Source organism: Octopus bimaculoides, chromosome 4 (genome assembly GCF_046866305.1).
Source record: "Octopus bimaculoides isolate indiv1 chromosome 4, ASM4686630v1, whole genome shotgun sequence".
Lineage (NCBI taxonomy): Eukaryota > Metazoa > Mollusca > Cephalopoda > Octopoda > Octopodidae > Octopus > Octopus bimaculoides.
The window spans coordinates 115,547,877-115,564,569 of NC_142931.1; the positions used below are offsets into that span (position 1 = coordinate 115,547,877).

A 16,693-nucleotide genomic window follows, 5' to 3' on the forward strand; every position below is an offset into this window, starting at 1 on the left:
CATATAATATATATATATATATATATATATATATATATATATATATAATGAGCGTCAACACAGTTTCAGTCAACTAAACTAACTGACAAAGGCATTGGGAAGCCTGGAGCTATGGTAGAAGACACTTGCCCAAGGTGCCATGAAGCAGGATTGAATCTGAAACCAGACGGGTGCAAAACAAGCTTCATAATCACACAGCTACACCTGTGCCTATATGCATATTTTTAGCTGAGATGTAGACAGATGATATAATTGTTGTTTCGGTGGGTTAGAGAATCATAATGATTAGACTTATTGACAAGTAATACAATGGTGGCAATTATAAATCTTGTGTATGCTCCACATGCTGGATTAACAAGAAAAATTAGTTATGTGATATGTGAGGCTTTTAGTGAGAACTAACTTCAAAGGTGTGAGCTATAGATGCTGTGATCTATAGATGTGGCAGAACATCATCATCATCATCATCATCATCGTTTAACGTCCGCTTTCCATGCTAGCATGGGTTGGACGATTTGACTGAGGACTGGTGAAACCGGATGGCAACACCAGGCTCCAATCTAATTTGGCAGAGTTTCTACAGCTGGATGCCCTTCCTAACGCCAACCACTCAGAGAGTGTAGTGGTTGCTTTTACATGTCACCTGCACGAAAAACGGCCACGCTCGAAATGGTGTCTTTTATGTGCCACCCACACAAGCCAGTCCAGGGGCACTGGCAACGATCTCACTCGAAAATCCTACGGGAGCCAGTCAGGCGGTACTGGCAACGGCCACACTCAAAATGGTGCATCTCATGTGCCACTCGCACAAGAGCCAGTCCAGGGGCACTGGCAACGATCTTACTTGGCTTGCCGGGTCTTCTCACGCACAATCAAAAGAAAGACCAGAATGAATACACTAGCCAGCCTGTGGGGTGAGTGTGGTAATGTCTTCGGAGACCCTACAACTGAAGACAGTAAAACGTTTCTGGGAGTTATGTGATAAAATATAGCTGATGTTTGAAACAGATATGTAAAGGAACTAATGAGTTATACAGCCAAATGATAAGGAAGAGATACAAAAATGATTATGAATATGATTCCTCCCCGTTGAAGAAAGTAAAACTGCCTTCTCAGTTAACATTGATTTGAAATTAACAAGACAATGATGGTGTAAAGTAATTGGATGATATTTTTTAAAAACAAAATACAAGACCTACAACTGGTCTTATGACACAAATCTGTCCTGGCTATTTTTTGCAAAATCTCTTTTCTAGGAAGATATTTAAATCTTAATCCTTTTTCTTTTTAAAATGAAAATTACATAACTATTAAAAGAACTTAAAATACCGAGATACTCTATCTATCAATGACCATCATCATTTAATGTCCATTTTTCATGCTGGATTTAATGTCCATTTTCCATGGATTGGATGGCTCGACAGGAACTGACGAGCCAAGCTCCATTGTCTGCTTTGGCATGGTTTCTACAGCTGGATACTCTTTCTATGCCAACCACTTTAATGGCTGTACTGGATGTTTTTTACATGGCACAGACAAAGTAATTTACAAGACAAAAATCCTAAACTGTGTAGGAGTGTAGTATTTATTTCTGGGATCACTTATTAAATACTGTGCCACTATTTGATGGTTGCAACAACAACAATGATAATTCTTTCTACTATAGGTACTTATTTTATCGACTCTGAAAGGATGAAAGGTAAAGTTGACCTTGGTGGCATTTGAAATCAGAACATAAAATCAGAAGAAATGCTGCTAGCAGTTTGTCAGCCATGCTAACGATTTTGCCAGCTCACTACCTTAACAACAACAATAATGATATTGGTTTCAAATTTTAGCAGAAGGCCAGCAATTTTGGTGGAAGGGCTAAGTTGACAAATTGACCCCAGTGCCCAACAGGTACTTACAACCCTGAAAGAATGAAAGGCAAAGTTGACCCTGGCAGCATTTGAACCCAGAACATAAAGACAGACAAAGTGCCGCTAAGCATTTTGTCTGGTGTGCTAATGATTCTGACAGCTTGCTGCCTCACAACAATAATATTAGTCTATTTATATAACATTGAAAGCTAGGTCTTTAGATGTGCTTGTGCTTTTGAGTAGCTAAACTAGATTTCAAGGACTGAAGAGAAAGGAAAAAAATTGTTTTAACATTTTTGTTCTGTTCAACTATAAAGAAGGCAAGCAAGTGTGAATTACCATCCATATAAAACAACCATTCAGCTGATTTTTGCATTCAGAATTTCAGTATTCCAACTTTTTTTTTTTTTTTTTGTGATAAGACAGACACAAGATTTCATGCTAACTATATCTAGATTTCATTGATTCCAGCCATCCATATAGGAACTTTCCAGAAGAGAACTTAAAGATTGAATAAAATATTTTTAAAAAACCATTAACATAATTTCCTGAAAAATCAGAATTTTACAGTACATACAAATCTAAATTCAAATATGAATCTATACTAAAATCTAAGAAAAACAAATGATCCATGCAGTTAAAATTCTACTCCAATAATAAAAAAAAAGAGGATATATTTATTGGATACTAACTAAATAAAACTGAATTTATCATATTCAACTTAGAAAACAGATTTACAGATAGAGAAAGGTTTACAATCTGCAAAAATTCTTCTTTTTTTTTTTTTGTGAGAAACATTCTATTTTGATATTCAGCAACCTTCTACAGGATTATTATATTCCCGTACATTAGACTTATTATATATTCCTGTACATTAGACTCATTATATATTCCTATACATTAGACTCTGAAATATTATAGGTTTTAGAAATATAAATGATAAACCATTCATCCATCTATCCATCCATCTCTGTCCACTATTCCAAGAAAGGTTGTTCGGGTAGAATCTCAGGCACTTCCTCCAGTATCTGGGGTTTAAACAACTCACATATGTTAAGGATGTTGTATTGATAATCTTTCTAATATGGATAGTATTAGGGAACACAAGAAGTGCAAGCACAGCCTGGATATCTTCTTTTAGATTTGTGGATTATTTGGTATTGCAAAGCCACAACAGCTCGATGTGGTTTTTGTTAGAAGAGAATATTTCACATATCCATCCATCCATCTTCTGCCCCCACCCCCTTTTCTTCCTGGGAGGGTCATGGGGGTGTAGAGTTTTAGGCATCTCTTCCATAAGGCCCGATCAGAAGCAACTATCATTAGATATTCTGGCAGGATTCCCAAGTACAACCGAGACTATGGATATTATCCAACCATCTTGTTCTTGATCTATCCCTAGGTCTCCTGCTGGCTGGCTTGGTTTGAAGAATCTGTCTTGCAATTCTTTCCTGTGACATTCTAATCACGTCCATAGTACCAGAGCTGTGACCCCCTCAATGTGGAGAAGTAATGGCTCAACCTATAGAGACTTACTGATCTCTTGAGCCAAGGACTCTATTGAGTAACATTACTCCAAAGACACTTCAGAGGAACTCCATTTTGACGACTTGCATTTGCAATCATATTCTTTCAGCCATTACCCAACATTCATGACCAGTCAAGGTTAAATCACAAGTTGAGCTTGAAGAGACAAGAATATGACTTGATTCCTTGTCATAACTACTTCCCTGTTAGAAGAAATGTACACTTTGAAGTTCTTTAGATTGTCTGTTAATATTGGCTGAACTAAGAACGATGAAAATTTTCATTACATGACAAAATGAATGATGGATATAAGTATATGTTGCTGGGAATGAGTTCAAACCTCACTAGAGATATTATACGGCTTCTCATCAAGGCACTTACTCAGCTTGCTTCAGGCCTAAAACAGGTTTCAATCTTACTTCATGGCTAATAGTAGAAAGAACACGGAGTTATTGAAATAACAATTCTGGAAAACAGTTTATAGCAGAGACACCATCTAAGAATATCTGAAGAAGGAATTGTATTCCAAAATATCATTGGACTATAGATAACTAAATTACAACAGGTATATAGTCCATTTTTTGTATTATAGTGCATTGTTGTACCATTCAAAACTTTTTATTCTTTACAAACAATTCTAAAATAGACAACAACCTATACTAGCATAGAGAACTTGAAATATAAAATATAAAAAGGACATTTACCCCTAAATCACAAACTATTTTTACTTCCACTATAATTATACTCATTCACAGACATGAAGACTATAATGCAGTGTTTATAAACTGGCAAGTAAGAATAGGAAAGCAATAAATGTCAATATTGTGGAAAAAAATATAAGAAAGCTGTCTATTTAGTGGTAAACAATGAGAAGTTTGAAACTCTAGTATCAAAAATATTCATTTTGTTCTATTCCAGCCATAATGAAAATATTCTACTAGGAAGAATCATGGAATCCTGTTACCAAACTTTGGTTTATGGAAAAGAAATACAACTTCATCATTTCACAAATTCCAAATGATGACTACGATTGCTGGACAACAATAAGTGAAACTTTTAAATGAGGAATGGTTGTGGAAAGAATACTGAACTTAAGGCACTAATTTGCCTTCACCCATGAACCAATATGACATCTTTTCAGTGGTCACTTGATCAATTAGAAATAACCAAATCTTAACTAGAGCAATGTGAAATGAAGTGTTTTTGTTCAAGTACCCAGTGTACCATCCAATCTAGGAATTGAAACCATAGTCTTACAATTGTGAGTGCAACACCCAAACCACTAGGTCATACACCTTCACATCTCTTCTGACTACGTCTTTAAAAAAATAAAACAAAAATTAAAAAAAAAAGTTGTTTTCTTAGAGATGTTTTAGATGAATTGAAAAAATAGATTGAGGTAGAAATAAAGGGTAACAAATGGGAAATTTATGCTTTCAGGCTCTGTCGGTGAGATTGAAGAATGAAAGGGTAGCAGAAATACAGGGTGTCACTTTGGCAGTTTAGCAGTTAATGGAGTGAATTTAGGCTAAGTAAAAGTTAGAATTAATTGACAAAAGCTGAGTGAAACTGAGCAGTAATATGGCCAGAGATAGGATAAAATGAAGAAGTAATTTGTGCAGACTTGTCTTGTTTTGTTTTGTTTAATTAATAACATGATTAAGTCAAGATATAGCTTTTTAAATGTCATTACTATAATGTAAACAAATACTTTTTTTTTTTTTTATTAGAAGCATTGAAATGTGTATTGTATGATACAAATAAGAAGATATTTTATCAAATAGAGTGTGTTTTTAAAGAGTCTTGTATTTTACAATTATTAGTGAAAGGATAGAGTGGGGGGGGGGGGGGACTGGAATCTTCATGTCTTTATTAACAACTTAAATATGATAAATGAAATAAAATGACTTCAACTGGGAAATGAAATCAAATTGCAGATCAGTATCTTGGAAGCTTATAAGAGATTAACCAACTTACCAATCAGCCCTAAGACTCACAAAGCCACTTACCCAGTTTTCGTGGCATACAAGCGACTGAAATCACATTTCCATTGAATGGGACACCAGTCCATTCACAAGGTTCAAAGCCAGAAATTTTGAGGGGAGGGGGTAAGTCGATTACTTCAATCTAAGGGATAAAAGGTAAAACTGACCCTAGTAGAATCCGAATTCACAATGTATGTTGTTGTTGGCACTCCGTCGGTTACGACGACGAGGGTTCCAGTTGATCCCATTAATGGAACAGCCTGCTCATGAAATTAACGTGCACAGACACGTGTACCCTTAACAGAGTTCTCGAGGAGATTCAGCGTGACACAGTGTGACAAGGCTGGCCCTGATGAATTACAGGTACAACAGAAACAGGAAGAAAGAGTGAGAGAAAGTTGTGGTGGAAGAGTATAGCAGGGTTTGCCACCATCCGCTGCCAGAGCCTTGTGGAGCTTTAGGTGTTTTCGCTCAATAAACACTCACAACGGCCAGTCTAGGAATCGAAACCGCAATGTATAAAGCAGGAAGAAATGCTGCTAAGCATTTTGCCCAATGTGCTAACAACTCCGTTAGCTCACCGACTTAATTTGAAATTACACTGGGAGAAAATGTACAAAATGAACATACTGAGAATATTGCTGATATTTCTCAGAAGTATCATAGTGACATACACTGTGACAGTACATATATTTTGCTTGTAGAGTGTACGCCCCCCCCCCCCCCGCCACCTACAAGTTTTTTGTCTTTGTCTCTGTTGAAAGATTTCACTATTTCTAGAATATCTGAACACATTAAAACCACTAAATATGGTGAGCCAAGAATGATATATTCTATTGCATTTCCCTTTTAATCTTTTATCTTTTACTTACTTCAATTACTGGACTGGCCATGGTGGAACACCACAATGAAGGTTTAGTCAAACAAATCAACTGCAGTACTTCTATTTTTTGAGTCTGGTACTTACTCTTTCAGTCTCTTTTGCCAAACCACTAAGTTATGGGAATGTAAACAAACCAACACCAGTTGTCAAGCAGCAGAGGGGAGAAGCACACACACACACACACACACACACACACACACACACACAACAGCATTCCACAGTTTCTATTTACCAAATTCACTCACAAGGCATTAGTCAGCCCAAGGCTATAATGGAAGACACTTGCCCATGGTGCCATGCAGTGGGACTGAACCTGAAACCACAGAGTTGTTAAGCAAGCTTCTTAACTACACAGCTGTGCCTATTGAATTTAATTTTATTTTAATTTTAGTTATATACTGCTTAATTATTAAAACTGAATTATTCAATAAAGTAAAACAAAAATAAAACCTCAGCTATCTACTATTATTTTAAACTGAAGAGCTGTTTCCGATTAACTGGGTTTTATACAGAATTTGAAATTACTAGAAATTGCTCTGTGGAAATGGACAAAGAAGAAATACAGTTAAATTTTAGTTGCTCCCTTGGAAGATAAAGATTAACCCTTTCCTTACTAACCCGGCTGAAACTGCCTTTGGCTCTGTAGTACAAATGTCTTGTTTTCATAAGTTTTGAATTAAAATCTTCCACCAAACTTTAGTCACAATTTATGCTCCTAACACTAACTTAATGATAACTAAGTTATTTTACTAAATTCATTGCTATATTTAAAATTAATTGAAAGAAACACAAAGCATCTCAAAATAAATACAGTAACGAAAGGGTTAAAGTTCTGCTGAGAATTCTAGAATTCTACTATTCTATTCACTAGTTACTTTTAACTACTTGTAGACGAAATGTGTAGCCAAAGAGAAAGCTGCATTTTGTAACACGGATGAGTAAAAAAAAAAAAAGGATTAAAAAATGGAATTGTTAATATAGAAGGAAAAAGGGATATTACTTTTTGCTTAAAAGCTTGGTAAGGAATGTAAAAGCTGAGCAAGTAAGTGGCTTAGTTAGGTAACCATTCTAAGAACATGACTGGTAAGTAGGTCACATGCAGGATATAGATTAAGCTACAATTTTGGTATTTAAGATACCAACAAATAGTGTTAAAGATACCTTGAATTCATCTTGGCTTTTGTCTGATGATAACCTGTAAAGATTTTTTAATAGATAACAAACCCAATACCCATAATGAAATGTTCAATGATTTAACAATGAAAAAAATAAAGATTAAGAGCAGTTAATGAATAATTACAAACAAACAAGCATACAAACAAATATAAAAATCAGCCAAAAAAAAAAATAATTAGAGAAAGCACATATGCATAAATATAATCAAGTATCATCATTAATTATTTTAACATCTACTTTAAGGTGATATTTATTTCCCCATGACCAGACATGTTTACAAGGAAAATCGGAAACAAAATACACCACTTGCATAATAGTGACGTCATCATCCTCATTGTCATTTAACATCCGTTTCCCATGTTGGCACAGGTTGTTTCGGCTTGGTTTCTACAGCCGGAGGTCCAAGCCAAAATAGACCGTGGAACCTGGTGTGGCCTCTAGCTTTGCCAGTTCCTGTCAAACTGTCCAACCCATGCCAGCTGGCGTGGGTTTGATGACTTGACACTCATGTCAAGGCAAGGAAACAGTAAAACTCACACACACACACACATATATAAAATGGGCATGTTTTAGTTTCCATCGACCAAATCCTCTCACAAGGTTTTAGTTGGTCCAGGGGATATAGTAAAAGATACTTGCCCAAGGTGCCACACAGTGGAACTGAACCCAGATCCATGTGATTAGGAAGCAAACTTGTAATCACACAGCCATACCTATGCCTCCATAATCTCATTAATTATTCTTCTCAATGTTCTTGTTATTGTTGGTGTTGTTCTTATAGATTATACAATTGGAAAGCCAGACGTAGATGCAGTGTTTTGTAGTGAGTTCCAGGTTCAAATCTTGCTCAAGAGGATTTTTTCCCTTCCTCATCTACTGAAGGGATCATGTGGCTTAGTGGTCAGGGTACTTGGCTCTTGATCTTAAGGTTGTGAGTTCAATTCGCAGTAGTGTGTTGTGTTCCTGAGCAAGACACTTTATTTCATGTTGCTCTAGTCCACTCAGCTTGTAAAAATGAGTGGTACCTGTATTTCAAAAAGGCCAGCCTTGTCACACTCAGTGTCATGTTGGATTTCCCTCAGAACCTCGTTAAGGGTACATGTGTCTGAGGAGTGCCCAGCCACTTGCACATCAATTTCACAAGCAGGTTGTTCCATTGATCAGATCAACTGGAACCCTCATTGTCATAACCGACAGAGTCCCAGTCAGTTAGTTAGTGAAGGAATAGGCAGCTTTATTTTTATAGTAACCCACTTTTCATCTTTCTTTCTCTTTTTTTTTTTACATTTACTGATGGCTCACATGTGTATTATATCATATGATTATATTTGTATGAGCTGACAGAATTCATTGAAGAAGATTATTTATAACCAGATGCCCTTACAGTTGCCAACCTTCACCAGTTTTCCAGCAAGGTAATATCCCCAATATCTGGACAAGTTTTTGCAGAAATCTGGAAATGAGGGACTTCACTTATATGGCAGTGAAGTTCGTTTATAGCTATCTTGTGATATCAAGGAGAAAAAAAGGAGACATATATGACAAGTTTCTTTCACTTCCTGTAGCTTTGTCATGCTGATTCTGCTTCAAGATAACATTATGAATACAAATGTCTGCAGGATATTCAGCCACTTACATTGTAATTCAATGAAGAGGCAGTATGTTGATCAATTTCATTCCATTTCTCATTCTTCATAAATATGTGTGTGCATGTATAAACAGACATGTATTCATGTTAATGCGTGTGTGTGTTTCAATTTTTGTTTTAAGGGTTTTGGTCATTAAATGGGAGACATGTTAGGGGCCTCACCATCAAGATTCTTTTTAGTCAATTAGGGTACTTTGCCTCTATTTGTTTCAACAATCTCTTCAAAAGCAAAGTAAACCTGGTTCTAAGGGGACAGAACTTTTAAAGTACTATAATATCAAATATGACACTACTGTTGTCCCACACCCTGATTCTGCCATTCTTCCTTGATACACAAACGCACACACAAGACAAGTTGGCCTGAGACAATGATAGAAGACTAACTCAAAGTGGTCCATGATGGGATTGAATTTGGAATCATACTGTCATATTTGTACCGACATATATAAACCACTATGTGTCTGGGTGCCAGTCTACAAATTTGAAATCAAAATCAAACTAAATTTGTAGACTGGCACCCATGCCAACGTCTCTTCATTGAACACTAAACTCGGCTTGTGAAGACCTGTTGGGGCAAGCGAAAGCGAAATCGTGATGGCACCTGTACCAGTAGATCACTAAGAGCACCGTCTGAACGTGATCGTTGCCAGAGCACCAGCTGTCTGGCTTCCGTGCCGGTGGCATGTAAATAGCACCATTTGAGCATGATCGTTACCAACGTCGCCTTCCTGGCTGATATTTCTCAGAAGTATCATAGTGACATACACTGTGACAGTACATATATTTTGCTTGTAGAGTGTACGCCCCCCCCCAGGCATTCGAGTGTACGCCCCCCCCCCCCAGGCATTCGAGCGAGTTCATTGCCAGTACCGCTGGACTGGCTCCTGTGCAGGTGGCACGTAAAAGCACCTACTACACTCTCGGAGTGGTTGGCGTTAGGAAGGGCATCCAGCTGTAGAAACTCTGCCAAATCAGATTGGAGCCTGGTGTAGCCATCTGGTTCACCAGTCCTCAGTCAAATCGTCCAACTCATGCTAGCATGGAAAGCGGACGTTAAACGATGATGATGATGATGATGACATGTTTCAGTCATTTGATTGCAGCCAAGCTGGAGCACATGCGTTTCCAATTAATCTTTTACTCATCATAAATAATATCAATTCTGTTATTGTATTACATTAATTTAGTTGTTTTTAACACCAGATCTAAATGAAATACACAGAAATATGAGTGTAAACTTCATATTTGTCTTGAACTGTCAAATCAGAACTGACTTCTAATGTATTCTTGGGATACCATATTAGTGGTCTGGCACTGTCTTCTTCTGGAGTTTAAATCTGTCTCAAAAGAAGGATTGGGCTATCTTTTGAGACTCAAGTGTTCTGACCAAAGACAGGACATAAACAATTGTCAATTAGGTTGAGTTAGATCACGTTGTATAAAGTTTTGTGGATGTAAAAATATGCCCATATCTTCAGATATTCTGAATGTCTGAGGCACATACATCCATACAGAGATCATAAACTGCCTTAAAAGCATTGAGGCTGTTCCATTATACACTATTTCTGAATCTGTCCTTTCCATAGTATAGCTGATTATACTTTATCCTGGAACTCATTATAAAAACATAGGGAGAACGAAAGTATATGTGCGTGCACACACACACACACAATCCAATTTTCATCATTTTCTATTTATTTTCTTTAACAAAAAAATAAACACGAGAACCAAAAGCCACAAACCATGCTGAAAAGGTACCATGCAATATCAACACATTCTTAAATGCCCAAATGAACAAATAATAATTAGAAAAATTAGGAAAAAAAGACATGCTCAAAATGGGTTATAAAAAGGGGGAAAAATTGAGCTGGCTTACATTGTACTAAATTCATTTTGATCCATCATTATTATGAATAACCTTTGTAGTATGTTAATTTTCTGCTAAATAATTATATCAAGTTTTTATTTATTTGTTTTTTGTAGTTGTTGAGTATTTTCAAAATAATTTTTATGACTTTTGATCTTAATGAAACTCAATGGCTTACTTTCCTTAATAGTTTATAGAACCTAAAGGTTAAACGACTATTCAGGGATTTAGATTTAAGATAGTTACAAAATCTCAAAATTTGGCCATGCTTGTATGAATATTATTAGCTGCTCATAATATTAAAAAACCTACTTTTATTTATGTATTTGTTTAATAAGTGTCTTTGGTATATCATAATCTTTTTGATACCGATCTGCCTGAAACTATCCCTGGTTCAATGATACAAATTCCTATTTTAAAGTGGTCTAAATTAAAACTTTCTGTGAAAAATTCATGATAATTTTTGTTCTAAACACCAGTTTAATAATGAAAAAGTTATTTTACTATATTCTTCATTATTTTCAAGATGAATTGAAGTAAAGGCAACATATTTATTTTGTCACTGTTTTAGAAATATGGCAAGAAAAAACTTAAGTGTATAATTTTTTTTTGACAGAGAAATCAAAGTATCTGAAAATTTCTAAAAACCCAATCATATTGTTTCTGCTAACTTTTTAGAATAGATAAGAATGGTTGCAGGTTCAGATACAATGTTGGTAATGTAGTTACGTCCCAGAACAAAATATTTTACTCAAGTTGATAACTCAGCTGTCACAAACACACAACAGTTTGATTTGATCGTAGAATAATTAGTCATACAGAAAACAAGTTGTAAAGTCATTCTTCACTTGTAGATTCTTTCAACTAGTGGGGAAAACAAGAGTAAATTATATCATCACCATCATAGTTTTAACATCTACTTTCCTATGCTTGCATGGATTAGACAGGATTTGTTGAAGCAGATTTTCCATAGCTGGATGCCCTTCCTGTCATCAACCTTCACTTGTTTCCAAGCAAAGTAATTTTTTCCTCTACCTAGGTATTGGCTCTAATGTTAATCTTGTTGAATTCCCACTGTTACTTGTACAAACAGGTTGTCTGTATCTGAGAGTAGTCTGTGATGTGTTACCAAATACTGAAACATATGTAACAATTAGAATAAAAGAGTACCAAGTTGTGCCTATATATATATATATATATATATATATATATACACGCACACACAAACATACATATATATATATATATATATATATATATATATAGATAGATAAGTAACTTAAGACTGTGTTAAAAATGTAACACCTTAAGTATCCTGGATTAAAAACTAATAGTTTGAAAGTTATTTTAGACTGGATAATGATAAATTGTCGTCATTTAACGTCCGCTTTCCATGATAGCATGGGTTGGATGATTTGACTGAGGACTGGTGGATCAGGAGGAGACACCAGGCTCCAATCTGATTTGGCAGAGTTTCTACAGCTGGATGCCCTTCTTAACGTCAACCACTCCGAGAGTGTAATGGGTGTTTTACGTGCCACCGGCACGAGGGCCAGTCAGGTGGTACTGGCAACGGCCATGCTCGAAATGGTGTATTTTATGTGCCACCTGCACAGGAGCCAGTTCATCGGCACTGGCAACGATCTCGCTTGAATGTCTTTTCACGTGCCAAAAAAAAAGACATTCAAGCGAGATCGTTGCCAGTGCCGATGGACTGAATTGTACTAGAATTATAGAGTTACTATAACAAAATATTATTGCTAAAATGATCTGTGCTGAGTATGGCCCTCATGACATTAATGATACATGTGAAGGCTATAATTTATTGCATACTGGGAAGCTTAAGGCTACAAATGTTCCCTGGATCATCTCAAGCTATGTATGATGAGTGCAAACCTACCTGCATCTTTCTGGTCGGCTTAAAATTATCTGTTGCAGTAAATCCATCAACCAATATGACCTAACTTATAGAAAAACTGTGATGTGAACAGGAGGATGAAAGATACCAGATATGAAGCCATACGTTAGCAGGCACTGAAATATTCTCACAGTTTGTTCCAAAGTTATTAGGGCTAACAGAGTCCCAGTTCTCTCTTGAACAACTCATCTGAAATTCCTTAAGGCCACATGCCAAATTCTTTGCTAAACACATTCTTAACCCTAATCTTGTTGATGGTATCTCTGTACAGGTCTTATATGGTTCCCACAAGCCATTCATCATTACGTAGTCATTCTAAAGATCAGCAGACAACAGAGCATAGCACTTTGATTTTAGGTCAATGAATAGTAGACACAGTAGCTTATTCTCAGTTAAAAGCTTCTCTTGTAGTTGTCTCACTATGAATATGACAGTGGTGGTATTGTGTTTTGAACCGCATCACATCTAAGATAATTCTCTTCCTAGTCCATTGTTCTATATCTCTTTCAGTTAATTTCATAAATTGGTCCCTCAGTTTGAAGTTTCTGTCATCACTTCTTTCTAGATCATCTCTTTTGTTCTTGTTGCAGCTCATGGATGATGCTACAATGCCAGTCATAGAGTATGATAGCTTGCTACACACACACACATACAAACACACAAATATAATGCATAAATAAAATACAGAATGTGACAATGTACTCACTGAGAGATAATCAAATGGAGATTTTCTTTGAACTTGTTATATTCTGTTTCTTCAAAGGGCTACAAAATATCAAACATATGAGAGGTAAGGAGTGAAAGGTGGCTGTGTGCAGGATGGGAAAGGCAGCTGAAAGAACCTCTTGTTGGCTTTGGAGCAAGAGAGAGGAGTTAAGCTGGAAGCCAGGAGGAGATGAGGAGCATTGACTTGGCCACCTCTGCTGACCCACCAACAGGAGGGTGTTACAGTTCAGGGTTGAAACTCCCGATGAATGTTGGACACTATTTGATGATATCAGTTCCTCCTGACCAAGACTCCATTCACTTTGGTGAATGGAAAAAGCACCTCCTTATAGATGTTATTAACACATGATATATACAAGATGACAAGCCAATTGGAAAGTCTTTGTGCAGTCACATGATCTGCTAGAAATAGAAGGTAAAATCTCCATTAGATCACATACTACTGTCCTTAAAATAGGGAAAACAAAAAGATAGAATGATTACAGCTTGAAACTCTTTAATGACAGGTCTATTTGATTAAAGGTAAACTGGCACTAAAAAACAATATATAAGGCAGAACATTTCTAGAACTGCCTTAAATTTAGTAATTCTTTCATAAATCTCAAGGATCCAGGGAAGCAGTGCTCAACATAGGTTTTGGTAAGGTTAAGTGCATGTGGAATGAACTGGCTAGCAAAGTACAATAACTAGTCTAGCTCATACGACTTTCACAGAAAGGCCTGTTCCTCCATAGCTAGGTGAATCTGATGAACTGTGTTGCTTGATAGCGACTCACTCAGCAACATAATAAAATAACTTTAGGAAGCTATACAAACTCATGATCCATGAACCAGAAATTAAATTTCTTTTCCACAGTTATTTTGCTTGTACTCCTGTATTATTATCATGAAGCTTTTACTTCATTTTCCTTTTCCTTCATACACACAAATTCACATATTAATAAATACATACCCATACACACATGCATCAATCAGCATTATTATCATTGTCTTTACATTCTCTTCTCCAATATTTGTGTAGGATAGATAGAACTCAGTGAGGCAGATTCTCTACAGCCAGATAATCTTTCTTGTTGCTAAACCCTCACTTGTTTCTAACTAAAGTAATATTTTCCCTAGTCCCTCCACACACACACACACACAAAAATAAAATAAAATAGAATAAAATAAAAAATCTAAATTACATACCTGAGGTGTATGTCTGGCATTTTCATAGAGAAGAACAACATTGCGTATTAGTTCAAGGGATACTTTAGTGAGAATTCCCTTTGTATGTAAACGGTACAGGTATTGACGAACTGTTTCAGTGGGATGTCGTTCTCCATTATCAATGTCATGTTTTACAATCTCCTCTTCTGAAGATACATTTTATTAGTAAGATATTACATTAGTATATTATGTTTTGTTGTTGGTAAAACCTATTTTGAATTTTCGGTCATTAAGAGATCATTCAAAAGAGAAAGAAACAAACAGACAGAGATTTCTACATATTTACTCAACCAACTCAGTGTAGCAGCAATACATTCTTCAGTAAACTCCCTTCTAACTTGAGATAACATAAGCTCTAGCATATGCTTGTAGGATCTAGATCAGACATGGGTAAGTATTTCCTAGTATCAGGCTTTATAAGACATTTAAAAAGTTTTTAAAAAAAGAGCAAAAGGGAATAGTTCAAGTGGACCAATAGTATGAATAAGTTAAGGGGTGATATTCTGGCATTTCCATGTACCCCCAACCCTCATGGAATCATAAAGGATGCTGCCCATCCTGCTCTAGACCTGATCAAAGTCAATTTTTGAGAGAAAGAGTGTGTAGAATGTACTCCATTGATCAGCCCCGAAGAGATGAAAAGTCAAATTCACCAGGATTTGAACTCAGAGCAAAGAGCGGTGGAACTAATACCATCAGCATTATATCTGACATTCTAACAATTCTGCCAATTATGAACTTATGCAGAGAATGATCTATGCTAAAAACTTCTCAATTATTAAAATCTCTCTAATTAGTGGGAGAAAGACAACAACTATTTAGCGGCTCACTGTTAGTGACTCTCAAACAAAAAAGGGTACAATTCCAATAAATAAGAATTTTACGAAATCATTTTCAGGCAGGTTTCACTTGTACTGGACCTCATCACATAGAATATATATATATATGATCTACACAAACCTGAGCCTGACAGTATCAGGTGACAAGACTGTATGTATATGTGTGTATGAAAAAGAAAGAATTGTTTAGCAATGTAAAAAAAAAGGAAAAGAAAAACTAAGGGAAATAACTCTAACGAGCAAATGGTAAGAATGTAGATAATTGACATTTATAAGAGGTGATATTTCTCAATAACTGATATTTCCCTCTTGGATGGAATAACGAAATAGAAACCTAGCACCACTTGTATTTGTTATAGCAATTCAAAGAAAAAAGTAGATAAATTCAGGATGAATTTACATGATATGGGAAAAAAAAAATCTGATCTTTGTTAGCAGACAAAGGGGGACAGCTACAGACATGCTCCAGGGCTACTAGACCTCTTGAGTTATTTTCGTTAGCTTATTTTATTTTAATTTTTATTTTATTATGCAAACTTTCACTGGTCATAAATCTTTGTATTTTTCTATATGCAATAAGTTCTGAAGTTCTAAAACTTTCAAGGAATTCTTGAGATCTTGAAATTACCCTCCCTCACCTTTCGTTTGAGAGTTGCTAACAATTACCACTAGGCATTTATTTTCTTTCCCTAGCCGAGAAAGAAATTTCAATAAATTGAGAATTTTTTGTATAGATGTACTGTTCAGTATAGTTCAGGCTGCATCTCTGAATTAATGTTTTTAACAAACATTGTATACAGTTTAGAGCATACTGTACATTATGCTCAGTAAAATCATAGAAAATGAATTAGAGTTGGAGTCTGACGATAATGCGACAAAATTTTAGTAAAAATTTATTATGTTCAACAGAGATGAAGGTGTTAAATAAGTGGTATTGTCGGAGAAATAAACTTGCCTAATATGCAGAAAAGGAATAGGTAGGAATTCCATAAGCTGTACCCAGTGAACCACACATACATAAAAGGTATTATGAAATCATAGACAAGTTTACAGAGAA

The 16,693-nt window shown here is 35.8% G+C and overlaps 1 protein-coding gene across 1 annotated transcript in view; it reads right to left on the bottom strand.

Annotated features, from left to right (window-relative positions):
- Positions 1 to 16,693, bottom strand: part of LOC106872113 (lipid transport auxiliary protein 1) — a 43,580-nt gene that overhangs the window by 3,782 nt on the left and 23,105 nt on the right. The window contains exons 6-7 of the mRNA XM_089351188.1: positions 14,777 to 14,943; positions 13,570 to 13,628 (exon numbers count right to left, since the gene is read on the bottom strand). Of these exons, the coding sequence (XP_089207314.1) occupies positions 13,570 to 13,628; positions 14,777 to 14,943 (226 nt within the window). The remainder of the gene's footprint in view (positions 1 to 13,569; positions 13,629 to 14,776; positions 14,944 to 16,693) is intronic.